At 36.2% G+C, this 17,195-nt stretch overlaps 1 protein-coding gene across 1 annotated transcript; it reads right to left on the bottom strand.

The window, feature by feature from the left end:
* Window positions 1–578: 578 nt before the first annotated feature.
* Window positions 579–986, bottom strand: LOC113561960. The gene has a single exon (XM_026969637.1). It carries the CDS (start codon window positions 984–986, stop codon window positions 579–581), a length of 408 nt encoding a protein of 135 aa, XP_026825438.1.
* Between the last annotated feature and the right edge of the window lie 16,209 nt (window positions 987–17,195).

Below are 17,195 nucleotides of genomic sequence, written 5' to 3'. Positions count from 1 at the left end.
ACCGTTCGAAATAAGACAGCCCTTGGTATTGCTCTACAAGCCATTCGAATTCGTTCGATCATGTCTTCCCTTGTCGTCGGTTCCTGTTCGAACACCAAATTTTTCACGTACCCCCACAAGTAAAAATCAGGTAAAGTCAAATCTGGTGACCGAGGAGGCCATGCAATTGGACCACCTCGTCCGATCCACCTACCGTTGAAGTTTTGATCCAGAAAATGTCTTATGTTTCGTGCGAAATGTGGTGGCGCATCATCCATCTGAATTCACATTCTTCGCCTTGTCTCCAAACCGACTTCAAGTAAAGTGGGTAAGTGGTCTCTTAATAACTCTAGAAAGCTATGTCCGGTTACATTCTGATGAAAAAAATAAGGACCAATTACATAACCGTTGACAATTCCACACCAAACTACTATACTCTAACGATGTTGATTATTAACTTGCCTATGCCAATAAGGATTGACATCCGACCAGTAATGACAATTATGTGTATTTAATTCTCCGGTATTTTTAAATGTCGATTCATCAGAGAATAGAACGTATTTAAAGAAATCTGCATCATGCGCAATCATCTGTCTAGCTCATTGACAAAACAGTACACGTTGTCGCATGTCATTTGGAGTTAGAGCCTGCGTTAATGTGATATGGTATGGATGATGCTTCTTTTTCCTCAAAATTCTCACAATCGTTCTCTGAGGTATACCTGTTTGTCTAGCTATTTGGGGCGTACTAATATGAGGGTCAATGTGAACAACCGCTAAGACAGCCAGAACACGTATATCATCAACATCATAATCACGTTTAGCGTGACGACAAGTCAACTGACCCTGTTCGGCTCTTATCTTAAGCCTCCGAATGACGGTATTATTTGGATGTCGTCTGTTTGGATACCGATTTCGGTAAAGTCTCGTAGCTTCACGGTAATTGCCAAAACATTCTCCGAAAAGTACTAACATATCGACGATTTCTTTAGGAGTATAATCACCCATGTCTACTATCGTAAAAAATATGTTACTGATACTATTATAATTAAGAAATGAAAATATGAACAGAGAAGAAACTTTAACGTATATCTAACTTATCACGCCATAGAGTAGCAGAGCTTCCTTTCAATATGCCGCAATACGACAGAATTAATTCGCGGTTTGGCTTAGCAACTTATATACAATCTTTGTGGAATTTTACTTTCGAGAAACGCTTTTAGTTCTCATAACTCGAATAATATTTAACGACAGAATACTTTATTATAGCGTTTTGAAAAGCTCTCGAGGTAAGCTACAACAAGACTGTATAATAAGAAATAAAGAAATCCATTAAAAAAAAGTTAACCTTCACATAACCTTGACAGGTGCACCCAAGGTCAAATCAGTGGCAGCATCTTATGTCCCCCTTGAAGTCATAAAACTTTTGTAAGAAACATTTTTCGATACAAGATTTGGTTTATGTGTATACTTAAATTATAAAACAGTATACTTTGGAACGCTGTAACTCACTGAAAAATGGTCCAATTGCAAAAAACAAAAAACCGTTGTATTCGTCTCATTATCAGCTACAACTTTCATTTAGAGAGACAAATCAACTTCCATTTTAAAAAATGGCCCCCATGATGAAATCTCTAAAGTGGCACCATCTACAATTAAATTGATAATGCTATCATCTTGCCCCCTTCGAACCAAACGACTTTTGTCTAAAACATTTTTCGATACAAAATTTGCTTTGTGAGAAAAATCAATGCGTTACTTAAAATGGCTCACCCTGTATATACAGGGTGTCCCATTTTAAATAATGCATTAAGATTTCTCGAAAAATATAGTAGATACAGAAAAATGTTTCAGACAAAAGTTGTATGGCTTCGAGGGGGCAAGATGATGATATTATCAATTTAATTGTAGATGGCGCCACTTTAGAGATTTTATCATGGTGACCATTTGTTTAAATGTAAGTCGATTTTTTTCTCAAAGTAGAAGTTGTAGCTGACAATGAGACGAATACAACGGTTTTTTGGTTTTTGCAATTAGACCATTTTTCAGTGAGTTACAGCGTTCCAAAGTATATTTTATAATTTAAGTAAAAAGCGTCCACCCTCGTACAGTCTGCGTATTTTGCGACTCCACACTACCTTCCACCTGTGTGTGTGTGTGTGCGCGCGCGCGTGTGCGTGTATGCTGTTCCTATCTGTTATCTTGACTGATTCTGTTTGACAGTCAACCAGCTCCAGACTGATTGACACGCATTTTCCCGTGCTTAGCGTGACCCAGGATGAACGACGTGGACGTGACGGGGCTTTCATCCCTTTGGGGTGCTTTATCAACGTGAGTTCCCCTTGCCTCTCACAATTGGGGTGCTTTATCAACGTGAGTTCCCCTTACCTCTCACAATTGAGGTGCTTTATTAACGTGAGTTCCCCTTGCTTCTCACGGCGGAGTGCTTTATCGTGCTATTAGTGTTACAGTATACACTACATATGTACATAAAAAATGAACTAAAAGTAAACGCAACATTAAGAATTTAATAAATGCTCAAAAATGTTTCCCTGAACATCAATGCAACGTTGTAGCCGAAAAACGTAATGCTGAATCGAACTCAGTAACAAATTTCTACCAACGTTTTGACATGCTTGTGATATTCGTTCCTTCATGTCATTTTTCGTCGTCGACGGTCGTGCAAAAACAATGTCTTTTAATAAACCCCAGAAAAAAAATCAAGCGGTGATAGATCGGGGGAACGTGGTGGCCATGCTACAGGTTCACTACGTCCAATCCATTTCTGAGGGAAACTTCGATGTAAGAAGCGACACACTCGTCGGTGGTAATGCGCTGGTGCACCATCATGCTGGAACCGAGCATTGAGCATGTAAACACATTAATCACGTTAATTAAAGTATTTTATCCGATCAAATTGCGTCTTTTTATCGCGTTGAACCTCCTCACCTCCCCTCCCTGTACCTATCTGTATAACATCTATGTAGTATCAGTGGCTAGCATTATAGAGAGTAATACGTTAGACGACACGTCCGCAACATTAGCAATGGTATCACCTGACCTTGCACGTGTTCGTGCAGGTCCAAGCGTATATAAAAGTAGTGCTGATGTTGCACTATGTAACACAATAGTGCAGTCGCCATTTGCGCTACTGCGCAGTTTCGGGACGCGTTCCGAGAAAAAACGATGACACGTCATCTGACCTTGAACATGTTCGTGCAGGTCCAAGCGTATATAAAATTGTGCTGATGATGCAATAGGTAACAATAGCGCTGTACCACATGTAACAATATACGACCCCCCTCTGCTGATTCAGCCCTCCGATGTGAACATGACACCCCTACTAACTCAGTCTGACCTTGAACATGTTCGTCCAGGTCTACGACGACCTCCCCTGCTGATTCATCTCTCCGATGTGAACATGATACCCCTGCTGAGTCAGCACCCCCCCTGCTGCCTTATCCCCACCCGTGACCTTGAACATACCCCCTCCCCCTGCTGACTCAGCCCCCTCACCCTCACCCCCCCCTCGTTGCCCCTGGGTTAGAACCGGCCCTCTATATCTACTCATATTATACATAGATTATCGTACTTACCTAAGAAATTTCCTATTACTTCCTCACTACACCCAAAAAGAGTCAGCACAGCTACTGTGTTAGCCATATTAATTACGAAACGTAATATACGAGTACGTCGCAGCGCGCCAGCTTTCGTTTTTTCCACTGTTCCACTCACTCACTAACTCAATCATTTACCACTGCGCATGCGCAGCGCTGTTCGCGCCGCGTTTGCATGCGGCAGCGAAATAATGTTGTATCTGTGACATATCGGTTAGTTCCGATAGCTATTTTATGTTGCTGTACAATATGATCCTTACAGCTATGCATATTTTGCTACTTTCTTTATGTATTAGGTTAGGTTTCTCATTCATTAGGTGCCACAACAAACCATTTTGCTGTGGTTTCGAAATTTATAGCTACGGCAGCAAACACAGTTTTAGCAAATCATGATTAGCTACGGTAGCAAAATTTTTTCTTTCCGTGTGCCCAACAACTTTTCGAAACTATCTCGCCACTACGAAGATCAAAGGACCAAAGCGCGCGCCCGAGGAATTCAAGGATCTACTGATGTGCAAGTACGCGCAAGTATCAAGAGACCAACTCGATGCACCACGTCCGCAACGACGAATGCGTCGCAGCTGCGCGTTAACTTGTGTTAAAAAGCGCGGGCTTAGCCGAATCCGGTACTCATATCTTTAATAATTCAGGACATCACTTTTATTTCGTCGATCGTTCGGTCGATTAAAAGTAGACGCCAGCATCAGTGTGGATAATATCAATGATCGAGGTTTTTTTGATAGATGCAATATGAAAAATCAATCTCCATTAACGAGAGGGATTAAAATTCCGTTTAATTGAGGATATTGGAGATATTTCTATATCGCGATTTTCAAGTGGATTCGCATGTTACAAATGTGTTACAAATCGTGCTTCAGAGATACAAATTATATCGAGATCTTCGAATATCGTATTCATTGTATACAACCTACATTGATATAAATTAATAGATAATTCTGGAATAATCCGTTTATAATTTATATTTTAAATTTAAATTTAAAATATAAATTATAAATTTTTTAAAATTGTTTTCATTATTCGATCACAGTATGTAACTTTTCTCAATCAAAATCGTTTCAAGGAAGGAATAATCGTAACATCTCTTTGCATTTCATCGTTTTAACTCAAAGTTCCTCGATACTTGAAACTAAAGGATCAACATGCATTCGAAAGTGACTAGAAGATGTGAATGCAATTCGCGACTGGCACATGCTTGTCGAGAAGAGAGCTCGCTTCCATTGTCACTGAAAATCAGCCGAAACAGAGGGTGGATGTAAAGAAATCGTTGATATCCTCCGTGTTTTTCGCCGCTTCGAGTGGTCCGCCTTTGTCTGATAAATAGCGCAGGGAGAGCGCAGATCAAAGAAACGCCCACCGATCTCTTCTGTCTCCCTGTACCCTCTCCGATCACTCGTCTTCCTCATTCGATCTTTGGTATTCTCTTATCATCTTTATCCCGTTCCCACACTTCCGTTTCTTCTCTGCGCCATCCCATCCAAATATCGCGATATTCAAATACTGTCCGGACACAGGGAGGCGCAGTCGAGCGTGAGGAGCTACCTCCTGTAAGGAGAACGAGATCCCAAAGGATGCCTTTGAGCAATAGTTTCGCTCATCCAATCACCTTCCGCTACTACGTACAAAAATTTACCGAAGAAAGAGAAAGAAAATGAGGAAAAAGGGGAGACGTGGAACGACGTCTGAAGATCGCGGATGAACGAATTGTACTGGGAAATTCCGCGCTCGATTATGCGCTCGTTCGTAGACGCGGAAGAGATCTCTTGAGGATTTCAATCTTGCATATGCTATGTTACCGATGTAAGTCCCTTTACGGAAATTAAGAAAGATAAGTCAGAACACGCTGATATCACAATCCACAGTTGAAACAATTTCTTTAAATCTCTTATCAATTACATAATAAGTAAAATGCATTTCATATACATGGTTCTATATGTATAAGAACTATTTAGTATAATATAACAGCCAAAATTGCACAAGAGGCAATATCATATAGTATCTAACTGAATTCCGAAGTTACCGGATTCTGCGGGTATAATCTACCGTGTCAATATTTCGGCAATGTCGGTCCGAACGGCGGCTTCCACCAGTTTCTCTAGAATATCAGACAAGTGAATACGATCGGTATTAGTCAGACATCCGAAACATGCCTGAAAGGATCATCGCATCATTCCGCTATTACCCGCGGGCCTTATACCGCCCCGTCACTCTACCAGGCGGGATTACTCCTTAAGGACGGCGCCGATATTACATTCCGCCACGTCAAGGGACGAAGGCGCGGCGAAGCGCCGCGTGTGCAGCAATTTGTCGCGGAGGCGGGAATCCGATTGTGTGCGCGGTCGGGGTCGTCGCGCCGCACGGCAAGTACAGGCTGGGATAACCGGAGCGGTTAGACCAAACGCAAACCCAACCGATGATGTACGACTCCATGGTAAACCACGCGTGCATTAAGTGTACCCGCGCCCACCAAAACCTCCCAAAACCTCGCCAGACCTCCGGCCGCACCGTGTCAACCGCCGTGACGCCGACATGCGCGACCCAATTACTCACGCGTGTTTGCACGCGTGCTGTCGTCGCGAGAACGCTGCTTGATGATCCTCTCGATTACTTAACAATTTCGCATCCGGAGATTCCACGTTGTTTACGAGCTTTAATCGAGAGGAAGAAATACACGAAGAAAAGCTGTGGGAAATGAGCGGACTTACGAATATTTCAATATTTGTCATAAATTTCAGACTTTTACACTGTTGGTTCATTACTGTCTGATTTAGCTTCCAAAGTAGAGTCGCCAGTTTTTCGTTACTTTGATTCCTTTGACCAGTTTTAGAACCAAAATGATGAAAAACACAGCTCCGACTCAGAAACCATATTAGATAATATTTGTCACGTAATTTAATTCGTATTAAATCGATAAAAATGTCTGAATGTATCTTTTACTACGATTTGATCATGATTTTGTATTCTCGTTTTTCAATAATTTCGATTTCCGATTCAAATTAAGCATATCAGATAGCTGGAAATTTTGTAGTCTATAGTTGCAATAGATAAATAAATTGAAATAACTCAAAACGAAACCTAGTGACAACTGTGTTATAATCTTATAATGTTTCTTTTACCCAATAAAATACGTTGAATATTTCATAATTCATACAGGATCTTTAGACAGTATCCTAATCAAACACGATAATTTTAATGTTAGAGGCAGATCGGTTTATGATATACATAAAAACTATATACGCGAGGTTAAGAGCCGACAATTTCCGTATATAGAGGAATCGTCTCGTATCCTCTGCCGCCCGGTCTCTGGGATGAGAATCTTAATAATCTGCAGCAAGAGGTTCAACCTCGTAAAATTTAATAACATTTGATGCGCGACGCTCGTAAATTTTACAACGCCATATAAACGACACTTCACTAAATCTGACAAAAATATGTCATCGAGTCCAAAAGCAGCGGCTTGTCACGTGAAAAGCGTATCCGTATCAAGCGACGCGGTAGCGTCGCGACGCCAAGTACATAAAAAACAAGGTTCCGAATGTTAAGAGCCATTGCATAGACGTCAAGCGCTACCGTTATAGCTTATCCGGAATTTCATGCCAAATTCATGTCTAACAAACTTTTGATTAAAATATCTCAGGAACTAAAGCCGTAATAAAAAATCTAACGGCACTTTTATAAGATAATATGGGTGCAAGCTTTCGATTGCGATCAGTTTGCAAAAATTGGTGCAGTCTATCCTGAGATATTGTAATCGTATGTAAGAATTGTGACGTTCCGTTTTTTTCCATTTCCATATTCTGGTTCAGACTCACGTACGTATTCTCGCACGCACACAAACAAAGTAATTTTGTCCCTCAAGGTGCGTTCACACATGCACGATTTAATTTATTAGCGAGCGAGCGAGCGAGAGAGAGAAAGCGAGAGAGAGTGAGAGGGAGTGAGAGAACGCAAGCGACAGATATATATATATATATATGTATATATATATATATATATATATATAATCTATACTTCTATACTAATATATAAAGAGGTAAAGTTTGTTCCATTGTTCGGTAATCTCAGAAACTACTAAACCGATTTGAAAAATCTTTCACTAGTGGATAGCTTAGATCTTCCTGAGTAACATAGGCTATGTGCAATCGGCTTATATTTTCCAAATATACCGAGCGCACGGAGCGCGCGAGGAACAAGCGCCAGCTAGTATTATATATATATATATATATATATATATATATATTAAAATTGTTTTGCTAAAATCAAACATGAGTCAAATTAAACAGATATATACGTTTGATTTTTAAACGGTAACAAAATAAAACACAATTTGTGTGATTATTAGAAAGTCAAACAGATTTATATTTTAAACACTTTCTAATTACACATTTATGAAACAAACACTTACAAACTTAAGCACTAAATTCTTACAAAATTTCAACAAACCAGATGGCGCTCGCGGCGCAGTTTCTCGCGAGCAAGAATGCCTATCAAGGTATTTATTAAATCGCGATACACTGGGAATATCTGATAATCTGATGGTCGGACTAACATAAGATGCAGTAATCTCTCGCTCTAGGAACCAATTCATCCACTACACGCCAACAAATTCGTTAGACTTCAAACATATAAATATTTGATTTGCAGGAACTTTCAATTAAGTAGAAAATCAAACACCTTAATAACATAATTAATATAATTAAACACCAACCACAAACCCAACACTTATTATTTAGAGTGTAGAATATCCTATAGAATATATATAGAAACAGTCCAAAAACATACGCAAAATGTTCATAGAATATGCTACAGAATATTTATAGAACATTCAGAGAATGTGAGTTTTTATCTACTTCAAATGTTCCATGGAAGGTTCACAGAAACTCTGAAGCATTATATGAGAATATTCTAAACATTCTCCGATATTATTCTATGAATGATCATAGAATGATCTTTTGCTGTATGGGTATAGATAACATTTATGTGGGACCGGAATGTGACAGCTTTTTAGAAACTTTGCCTGTAGAGTGTGCGCAGCAAATTAAACTTAAATGTTTAAATTTTTATATTACTGCAGTTCGAGAAATGCTAAAACGTTTACCTTGTAAAGATATTCTTTTGGACCAATTAACATTTTTAGATCCTAAACTCGCGCTATATAATGAAGGTAGAAATAAAATTGTACAATTTTTAATACACCATAATTGGTACGTAAGCATTGTTCGTATATCACTTATGTAGGAAGATGTCCATAAAATTCAATCGTTTTGATCAGAAATTTTTATTCATATCAATTAATCATTATTGAACATTTTCTTAAAATTGTCAGTTTTATGATATTTTCTTTTTGTGACTGCGTATTATCTTTGCCGCAATGTAATAATATCTAAAATCTTAAACAGTAAAATTACTCTTGAATGTTTCATGCTATTCCCAGGTTTTATAATTTTATCATGAAAACTGTTTCAATCAGGGCCGGATAAGGTTTTTAGAGGCCCGGGGCTACTGGCTCCGTGGAGGCCCTTTGACAAAAAAGCGGGGGGGAGGGGGTACAAAGTTTGTACAATAAATGCTAGTAATAAAAAAAAGTCTAATAAAATTTTAATTACAATTAGTTTATTTCAAAATGTTTCTTTCGACATTTTTTTCCGCAAAGTCTCTAATCACATCGTCGAAATTCAAAGTTCTCAGTAACTCGGCTTCAATAGCTAACCTTAGGTTGTAATTTTAGCAGCGCTATGAATTGTTCCAATTCATAAATTAAATGTTCTTCCAAATCTTGAGAATACTTGCTCATTTGATTTCGAGTTTGATTGATTTGACAAAAAATATCCTGCCAATTTCGGAAGTTTATTTTGAAAGTTTTCTCTTTCTTTCTTCAGCTTCCTTTTTTGAGCTCCACTCTCAAATCTTCCCGACATTTTGCAATTTCACACAAAATTATTGCAACTCACAATCGTTTGTTACTCAATTATGTTATGATATTGATGAATATTTGTCGAACAAAAGAAATGAAACACGTAATAATAATGTGCACTGCACACTTCCTGCTTGAGTGAATATACAACTTCGACAAAGTAGTGATGGGCGATGTTCATTCGATGTTCGGAAAATCGATATGTTTCATCGCTACATCGGTTGTTTTTGATCGATCTTTTTAATAATCGAGGAATCGAGGAAAATCGAGGTTTTTAAGAATAAAATCGATATTTGAACTAACTTCACTTTATGACGTATTGTGTTATTGTATTCACTAAACTTGTTAATTTTATTAGCGTACGCAATTAAGCTGCGTTCCGAAATACACTGCCAGTACTGAAAATCTATAGTTCACGTTGCGTATACTATACATTTTCAGTACTGGCAGTATATTTCGGAACACAGCTCTAGTAACGTTGTTCAACTGTTGAGTCCGCTGAATGCAGCCAAAATAGTACTTGCTGCTCTTCGTTTCGGCAGTGTTTACAGTGTGTTATGCATTATCTGTTATAAATAAATTCTTCATTATGAGAGCACCTGACAGTTACCCTTAATTATCCATATGTCGTTTATTTTCGAATAAATATGACTAGGAATCGTTTTGTGCTCGCAATCTCTCTTTATCCGACTATCTGTCGTTAATACGTAAATAAACTACCATTATTATTGATTATTGATCGCTGTTTTGAATAGTACTTTTTAGATGTATAGATCTGTTTTTTATTCCTACACTGCTGAACTGATGCAATAAGTTAGAGTGAGAAAAAATATACTTGTCTCACTTTAACATATTGCACCAGTTCAGCAGTGCAGGAATAAAAAACAGACCTTATATACCTTGTATGGATATAATTCTACGGATGACGATCAACACACAATAAATTATATTCGAGGCCTGATCACATCGGGCGCGATAAACACTTTCTTTGTGTAGGTATATATTTGCAAGCAGACATAACTTTGGAATTACAAAAATGAAATTGGAATTGTAAATCATCATACGACATTCAAATCATCACCAGGAACATCAACATCTCTTGCTCAATTTTGTACATGAATAAAAAGAATACTACTTAAGATATGCATACTAGTTTGAAATTAGTTTTATTTTAGTTTTTCTTTGTCAAGATTTAATCGCTTTTTATTAGATTCTTGACGGTTTCTTTTCCCTTTTAGTTATAACTATTCAAATCAGGCGCGCTTTATTCTCGTAAAAACGAATCGATTCATATCGATATATTTGGCAAAATATATCGATATGATCTATTTCCCAACATCGGTGTTGTTTTGCATCGGTTATTTCCAAGTTACTAATTTTTTTGAACATCGTCCACCACTACGACAAAGTGAAGAAGCGATTTCACGCACGATCGTCCTTATTTGCAATCTACACGTAAACTGTTAAAACAGAAGATCTCGCGTCTCGCGTAGTCTCTTCTTTGTTTTTTCGCGCTTGGAAACAAGCATTAACTGACGCAGCGATACACGCTACGCACGTATTGCACTTTTCGTTTATTGAAATAATACTGTTTTAAGATGTTTCTATTATATAATATAATATATACTACAACAGAAATATGCCCTTCGGGAAGAAAAAATGATAACGAGATTTTCTGGAGGATCTTGCATTGGCTTTTAAAAAATATTTTTAGTTATTCGGAAAATAAGTATTCTTGAGTGACACACGGCTGAAGCCCCCTAATAAGCGAGGCCCGGGGCTATAGGGGCCTCGCTTCATCGAAGGAAGAAACGGAAGCTTACCGCACTGGTGACGAAACCGCCGTACCAGGCATAGATGAACGCCTGCAGTAGCTTCAGTGTCATGTAAGAGACGAACACCGAGGCCTGGCTGATCGTCAGCTCTGTAAACTGTCATTACTATCATTTGATAATAGGCTTTTTGTATTTTATGCAAAAAGGAAAAATTGTTTTTCACGAAAAGCGCTTTTATTTTAATCATCAATACGGTCTCCGCCTAACCTCCTCCTATCAATCTACAAGCTTGAAAATTCTATCCTTGAAGAAGGCACTAGCTGAATTAAAGAAAAGACTCTCCAGCTCTCTTTGGACTTCGTCCGTCGAATCGAATTCTTTATTTATTTGACGCAAAGCGCACTAACTGTAAATTCCTGTTTTTCCCCCTTAGCCCCCCCTTAATCCAGCCCTGGTTTCAATATGTAAACATGCAAAGATATTACACTGTTGTAGTTATTTACACCACGATATCGAAATATCTAAATATTAATAAGATGTTCATTTTCGTTAATATATTGCTCAACAAAAGCACAAATAAAAAATAGCAACTTAATTGACATTGTATGTTTAGATCAGTACTTAAAATATTATTTTAGTTTTATTATAATATCTTTAGTTCTACATATTACTTTTTGGCGTGAATATTAAATCCTATAAGCTTGTTAACTGCATCTGCAACAGATTAGATGCATGTATTTATGTATGTTTAATATATATATATATATATATATATATTTATGTATATATGTATGTTTAATATATATATTTAAATATGTATTATGTATTTATATACTCAAAAATATTTTTGTTCACTTATCTAAACTTTGGGCTTATTGCATAAATTCCAACTCTTAATTCCACATAAAATCTGCACCCTGGATTGTCAAGAATTATTACATTCCATAATTATTTCCATTTACTAAATTATTGGTTTATTTGCATTGTTTCAGATTATTTGTACAATACAATATTGAATTTTCTACATAAAGTGATTGAACAACATCTTTCGCTTTATATCAGTATTATTTGTAAAAATGTACTGCCCATGGATGTGTAATACCCATCTCGTAATTATAATCATACTAAACTTAATCCTTGGTAAGATTATAATTTAAACCGTTTTACATTATAGTTTGGTAAATTGTTTGCTTATTTCCATTTTGCGAAAACAAATGCTGTAATATTCTCGGCAATATTTCTTTATTATTGTATCATTAAACAATTGATAGTTATTAACAAATGGTCTCGTCCATTACATTTTTTTCAGTTAGTATAAATGTTAGCATTACTAATTGTTATTGTCAGTGACAAAAAGTTTAGATGAGTGATAATTTGTTGATATCAGCAAACTTAATTGTGTGGCAACTAAAATTATCTCTAGTGTATTTATCTCTAGTGTAATTGTCAAAATATGTTTTATCGACCGTATAATAATCTGATGCTCATACATATTTATTTTTTACTGATTTGTAGTTGTACCAATATTTTTTCTGGCAACAGATATAGTCACGGTAACGAAAACATCATCATCAACAAATAATAAATAATAAAAAGACAACAATTAAAAAGGACCCCGCACATTTTATAGGAAAAAATCGGCTCCGGTCAAATTGGCTGAAATTGAAATATGTTGTAGTTTAGGTGATGCTGATTACAAGTTTCGGTAATTATGTACTTTAACGGTCCGTTAAACGATCGATCGACGACTAAAACCTAGTGCGGGTTATTCGGGAAGGTAACCTTTGTAATATATATCCGTATCATGTTCTTGCTTCACGTGGACAACTAAAAATTCGTGCGAAATCATTAAACTTTCTTTATTTATAACTTTTTAACAAACAACGAGCGACGGTTAAAACCTCTTCAAGGTCACTCAGGAGGGTAACCTTGACAACATATGTTAAGGTCAAGGTCATCGGGGCTGGGTCCGTTAAAGTACATAATTACCGAAACTTGTAATCAGCATCACCTAAACTACAACATATTTCAATTTCAGCCAATTTGACCGGAGCCGATTTTTTCCTATAAAATGTGCGGGGTCCTTTTTAATTGTTGTCTTTTTATTATTTATTATTTGTTGATGATGATGTTTTCGTTACCGTGACTATATCTGTTGCCAGAAAAAATATTGGTACAACTACAAATCAGTAAAAAATAAATATGTATGAGCATCAGATTATTATACGGTCGATAAAACATATTTTGACAATTACACTAGAGATAAATACACTAGAGATAATTTTAGTTGCCACACAATTAAGTTTGCTGATATCAACAAATTATCACTCATCTAAACTTTTTGTCACTGACAATAACAATTAGTAATGCTAACATTTATACTAACTGAAAAAAATGTAATGGACGAGACCATTTGTTAATAACTATCAATTGTTTAATGATACAATAATAAAGAAATATTGCCGAGAATATTACAGCATTTGTTTTCGCAAAATGGAAATAAGCAAACAATTTACCAAACTATAATGTAAAACGGTTTAAATTATAATCTTACCAAGGATTAAGTTTAGTATGATTATAATTACGAGATGGGTATTACACATCCATGGGCAGTACATTTTTACAAATAATACTGATATAAAGCGAAAGATGTTGTTCAATCACTTTATGTAGAAAATTCAATATTGTATTGTACAAATAATCTGAAACAATGCAAATAAACCAATAATTTAGTAAATGGAAATAATTATGGAATGTAATAATTCTTGACAATCCAGGGTGCAGATTTTATGTGGAATTAAGAGTTGGAATTTATGCAATAAGCCCAAAGTTTAGATAAGTGAACAAAAATATTTTTGAGTATATAAATACATAATACATATTTAAATATATATATTAAACATACATATATACATAAATATATATATATATATATATATATATATTAAACATACATAAATACATGCATCTAATCTGTTGCAGATGCAGTTAACAAGCTTATAGGATTTAATATTCACGCCAAAAAGTAATATGTAGAACTAAAGATATTATAATAAAACTAAAATAATATTTTAAGTACTGATCTAAACATACAATGTCAATTAAGTTGCTATTTTTTATTTGTGCTTTTGTTGAGCAATATATTAACGAAAATGAACATCTTATTAATATTTAGATATTTCGATATCGTGGTGTAAATAACTACAACAGTGTAATATCTTTGCATGTTTACATATTGAAACCAGGGCTGGATTAAGGGGGGGCTAAGGGGGAAAAACAGGAATTTACAGTTAGTGCGCTTTGCGTCAAATAAATAAAGAATTCGATTCGACGGACGAAGTCCAAAGAGAGCTGGAGAGTCTTTTCTTTAATTCAGCTAGTGCCTTCTTCAAGGATAGAATTTTCAAGCTTGTAGATTGATAGGAGGAGGTTAGGCGGAGACCGTATTGATGATTAAAATAAAAGCGCTTTTCGTGAAAAACAATTTTTCCTTTTTGCATAAAATACAAAAAGCCTATTATCAAATGATAGTAATGACAGTTTACAGAGCTGACGATCAGCCAGGCCTCGGTGTTCGTCTCTTACATGACACTGAAGCTACTGCAGGCGTTCATCTATGCCTGGTACGGCGGTTTCGTCACCAGTGCGGTAAGCTTCCGTTTCTTCCTTCGATGAAGCGAGGCCCCTATAGCCCCGGGCCTCGCTTATTAGGGGGCTTCAGCCGTGTGTCACTCAAGAATACTTATTTTCCGAATAACTAAAAATATTTTTTAAAAGCCAATGCAAGATCCTCCAGAAAATCTCGTTATCATTTTTTCTTCCCGAAGGGCATATTTCTGTTGTAGTATATATTATATTATATAATAGAAACATCTTAAAACAGTATTATTTCAATAAACGAAAAGTGCAATACGTGCGTAGCGTGTATCGCTGCGTCAGTTAATGCTTGTTTCCAAGCGCGAAAAAACAAAGAAGAGACTACGCGAGACGCGAGATCTTCTGTTTTAACAGTTTACGTGTAGATTGCAAATAAGGACGATCGTGCGTGAAATCGCTTCTTCACTTTGTCGTAGTGGTGGACGATGTTCAAAAAAATTAGTAACTTGGAAATAACCGATGCAAAACAACACCGATGTTGGGAAATAGATCATATCGATATATTTTGCCAAATATATCGATATGAATCGATTCGTTTTTACGAGAATAAAGCGCGCCTGATTTGAATAGTTATAACTAAAAGGGAAAAGAAACCGTCAAGAATCTAATAAAAAGCGATTAAATCTTGACAAAGAAAAACTAAAATAAAACTAATTTCAAACTAGTATGCATATCTTAAGTAGTATTCTTTTTATTCATGTACAAAATTGAGCAAGAGATGTTGATGTTCCTGGTGATGATTTGAATGTCGTATGATGATTTACAATTCCAATTTCATTTTTGTAATTCCAAAGTTATGTCTGCTTGCAAATATATACCTACACAAAGAAAGTGTTTATCGCGCCCGATGTGATCAGGCCTCGAATATAATTTATTGTGTGTTGATCGTCATCCGTAGAATTATATCCATACAAGGTATATAAGGTCTGTTTTTTATTCCTGCACTGCTGAACTGGTGCAATATGTTAAAGTGAGACAAGTATATTTTTTCTCACTCTAACTTATTGCATCAGTTCAGCAGTGTAGGAATAAAAAACAGATCTATACATCTAAAAAGTACTATTCAAAACAGCGATCAATAATCAATAATAATGGTAGTTTATTTACGTATTAACGACAGATAGTCGGATAAAGAGAGATTGCGAGCACAAAACGATTCCTAGTCATATTTATTCGAAAATAAACGACATATGGATAATTAAGGGTAACTGTCAGGTGCTCTCATAATGAAGAATTTATTTATAACAGATAATGCATAACACACTGTAAACACTGCCGAAACGAAGAGCAGCAAGTACTATTTTGGCTGCATTCAGCGGACTCAACAGTTGAACAACGTTACTAGAGCTGTGTTCCGAAATATACTGCCAGTACTGAAAATGTATAGTATACGCAACGTGAACTATAGATTTTCAGTACTGGCAGTGTATTTCGGAACGCAGCTTAATTGCGTACGCTAATAAAATTAACAAGTTTAGTGAATACAATAACACAATACGTCATAAAGTGAAGTTAGTTCAAATATCGATTTTATTCTTAAAAACCTCGATTTTCCTCGATTCCTCGATTATTAAAAAGATCGATCAAAAACAACCGATGTAGCGATGAAACATATCGATTTTCCGAACATCGAATGAACATCGCCCATCACTACTTTGTCGAAGTTGTATATTCACTCAAGCAGGAAGTGTGCAGTGCACATTATTATTACGTGTTTCATTTCTTTTGTTCGACAAATATTCATCAATATCATAACATAATTGAGTAACAAACGATTGTGAGTTGCAATAATTTTGTGTGAAATTGCAAAATGTCGGGAAGATTTGAGAGTGGAGCTCAAAAAAGGAAGCTGAAGAAAGAAAGAGAAAACTTTCAAAATAAACTTCCGAAATTGGCAGGATATTTTTTGTCAAATCAATCAAACTCGAAATCAAATGAGCAAGTATTCTCAAGATTTGGAAGAACATTTAATTTATGAATTGGAACAATTCATAGCGCTGCTAAAATTACAACCTAAGGTTAGCTATTGAAGCCGAGTTACTGAGAACTTTGAATTTCGACGATGTGATTAGAGACTTTGCGGAAAAAAATGTCGAAAGAAACATTTTGAAATAAACTAATTGTAATTAAAATTTTATTAGACTTTTTTTTATTACTAGCATTTATTGTACAAACTTTGTACCCCCTCCCCCCCGCTTTTTTGTCAAAGGGCCTCCACGGAGCCAGTAGCCCCGGG

The sequence above is a fragment of the Ooceraea biroi genome, chromosome 5 (genome assembly GCF_003672135.1).
Source record: "Ooceraea biroi isolate clonal line C1 chromosome 5, Obir_v5.4, whole genome shotgun sequence".
Classification (NCBI taxonomy): domain Eukaryota; kingdom Metazoa; phylum Arthropoda; class Insecta; order Hymenoptera; family Formicidae; genus Ooceraea; species Ooceraea biroi.
This window is presented reverse-complemented; position numbering and strand designations above follow the sequence as displayed.

Excerpts from the sequence above, each read along its gene's own strand:
- LOC113561960 (XM_026969637.1), bottom strand. The coding sequence starts at position 986 with ATGGGTGATTATACTCCTAAAGAAATCGTCGATATGTTAGTACTTTTC.